This window comes from Anneissia japonica, unplaced genomic scaffold, assembly GCF_011630105.1.
Source record: "Anneissia japonica isolate Jap-2015-1 unplaced genomic scaffold, ASM1163010v1 scaffold287709_len1912824_cov184, whole genome shotgun sequence".
NCBI lineage: Eukaryota > Metazoa > Echinodermata > Crinoidea > Comatulida > Comatulidae > Anneissia > Anneissia japonica.
The window spans coordinates 836,645-839,376 of NW_022751466.1; the positions used below are offsets into that span (position 1 = coordinate 836,645).

Below are 2,732 nucleotides of genomic sequence, written 5' to 3' on the forward strand. Positions count from 1 at the left end.
TTAAATATAGTCCTCTAATCCGTTAAATAAGGCCGTAGCTTCCGGGGCAGGAGCGCTTCGCCACCGGCCCCACCAAGGATCTAATCCTTGATCCCGCTGGGGCCTGCAATGGTCCCCCAACGGACCCTAATCAATGGCCCCGGGAAGCAAAGCTGCCCCGGGGCCCTCGGCCGCTCTCGGCAGCCATGTATACGCCAGTGCATGGAGCAGGAACTAAAATACAAGGAAGTAAAATGTATAATCATGTGGTAGGTATATGTACTGTGCATTTTAACCTCAATTAGGTTTTATAGTCTATAATAGTCAATTGTGAATACGATACCTGCAATGCTTATACGGCTATGTATGTTGTATAAAGACAAACTGTGTAGCCATCATCGCAAAATGTACTTAACCTGCATGATACTGATAACCATGGTATTAAACTTTGGTAAATATGACATCTTCTTGTCTTGAATACTCTTAATGTTAGAGGCTACCAAGTGTAGCATGTCTGCTACGATAGTTAGAATTAAAAAGTAAATGGTTTAGACTGAACTATTGTGTTAAAAACATTTTGACTATAAAGCAATAATATAGGCCTACTTTGATTTTACATTATAGAAAGTTCTAAGGATCCTATACTCAGTATACTTTGCTTCATTTTTCACAAATTTCTGTTAGCTTTCTTGAAATATATCCTTTGTTTCAAGTTCCATGTATCCTTGCTCAATCTAGGCGTGACAGTAAATCCTGCTACAGCAAATTTGCGGGAACAATGTAACGATGACATTTTGCAATTTTTGTCTGTGTTTATAATAATTATAAATATCAGTTGAAAGGATAGCTTAGACAGGCCTAGGCGGTCTAAACTGGTCCCTCACCATTGTACTATCACTATTTTTTGGATTTTCCATTTGGGTGAGTGGGGGGGGGGGTACCTTTGGTGAAATAAACGTTATGTTGAATTTAATTGAATTAAATTCCCACCTTGCAATTGATTACAACCGTTAAAAATAGGCTCCCAGTGTGTCTGCATTGAATAAAAGTAAATTCCCACCTGAACATGGAGACAGACCTGCGTTTGTCGTATTAAAAGTGATTCAGATGGTGTAGAACAGGGGAGTAACTTAAAACCACAAATCAGTAACTACCGTACAGTGTGAATAGTAACAATGACTGTGTGACGTCCTGTCGGAGTAAACAATACAGGTTACTATTTGTGTTGAGCAATTGATTACAACAGTTAAAAAGGCTCCCAGCGGGAGCGTGTGTGTACTGCTTGACATATGTTTCTTTTTTCTACGTTTAATTGGGAGGCTTCGCCACCAGGACCAATTTCAAAAGATTATAAGTTTCTGTGGACGACCAACAGTACAGTTACACTAGCTAGCTATGAGTCCACGACAACGTACTGTACGACAGACCGATGGGCTAATGACATACAAGCATAGGCTAACCTATACTGAAAAGTAATGTAAACTGAAACTCGACAGACAACAAACAGACCCAAAATGAAATGTCAAAACAAGCTTTCATCTACCGTAATAGTACTAATTCTAAGTAGACACAAAAACATATTTTATAATAGGTAGGCCCATTTCAGTTATTTTAAATCTGTGGTTTGATTTGTTTCAAAATTGTGCTTAGTTCCAGGTGTCCTTGCTCAATCTCGATCCGTGACAGTAGATCCTGCTACAGCAAAATTGGGTGAAGATGCGTTGATGACGTTTACATTCACATCTGCACAAGGTGAAGATATTATAGTTGTGGTTTGGTTCAAAAGTGATGCAGATGGTGCAACACAGGGAGATCACTTATTATCAATAACCAACAGTAAATACAGTGTAAATAATAACAATGAACTTGTGATAAGTAATGTTGGAGTAAACGATGCAGGTTACTATCTGTGTAGAGTAATTACAACTGGTGGTAATAATGCAGAAGGTTTCTCAACATTAACAGTCCACTGTGAGTGATGGCTACACATTTTAATGTTATTTTGTATTTTACTACAATTAGTAGGGCTAACTCAATAATTCTAAAATAGATGGTTGCACACATGCATTAGGAGAAGCACTTGTGGCTGTGTCCTAGTATGGTGATGCAGGTGGTGTAGTACAAGGGTATCCTATAATAACTAATCCCTTGGATTCAATTTATTGGATCCACAGTGGCACTCATCATTATGCATGGTGCATCCACGAAATATACAAAAATGATAACACATATATATAGAGAAAGAAAATTAACTTAAAATTACAAAAAAAAAAGTAAAACTGAATACGGCACAAGAAGGTGCTGTAACTTAAATAGAATTGGATATACCTGATAATTTCTAGTGCTACAAACGAAGATAAAGTTTAATATCTGTGTAGAGCAACTACACAACAAACAGATTTCACGGACTTACTTGCCATTAAAAAATGAGTATATTACAATGTATAGGTTTCATTTTGCCCTACCTGACTTGGAAATGCACTGAATACTCAGCACGTGTGAAAACAATTGCGAATAAAGATCGCAAGTTGTTCTTGGGTGGCACTCGAACCCTCGATCTCCAGAAAACAAGCCTGGCATCATACCTCTATACCACCGAGATTGCGCCTGATCTGAGTATTCAGTAGGCCTACATTTCAGGTAGGGCATTGATTCTACTGACGAAAATTCAGTTATTGTCTATTCCGTCACGACAGTAACAATTACTGTTTTACAATGTCAACCTGAAATGTAACGTCATTTGCTGGAATGTT

General features: G+C 38.1%; 1 protein-coding gene across 1 annotated transcript; it reads left to right on the top strand.

Annotated features, from left to right (window-relative positions):
* Positions 1-292: 292 nt before the first annotated feature.
* On the top strand, positions 293-2,190 carry LOC117121632. Its single transcript, XM_033266871.1, has 2 exons — positions 293-430; positions 1,630-2,190. The coding sequence occupies exons 1-2, from the start codon at positions 328-330 to the stop codon at positions 1,956-1,958; spliced, it is 432 nt and encodes a 143-aa protein (XP_033122762.1). The 5' UTR covers positions 293-327; the 3' UTR covers positions 1,959-2,190.
* The last annotated feature ends 542 nt before the right edge of the window (positions 2,191-2,732 follow it).

What these genes read in the sequence shown, in the direction of transcription:
- LOC117121632 (XM_033266871.1), top strand. Translation starts at nt 328, where the DNA reads ATGCTTATACGGCTATGTATGTTGTATAAAGACAAACTGTGTAGCCAT. An exon ending in AACCATGGTATTAAACTTTG is followed by an intron (nt 431 to 1,629) that starts GTAAATATGACA and finishes AATTGTGCTTAG; the next exon opens with TTCCAGGTGTCCTTGCTCAA.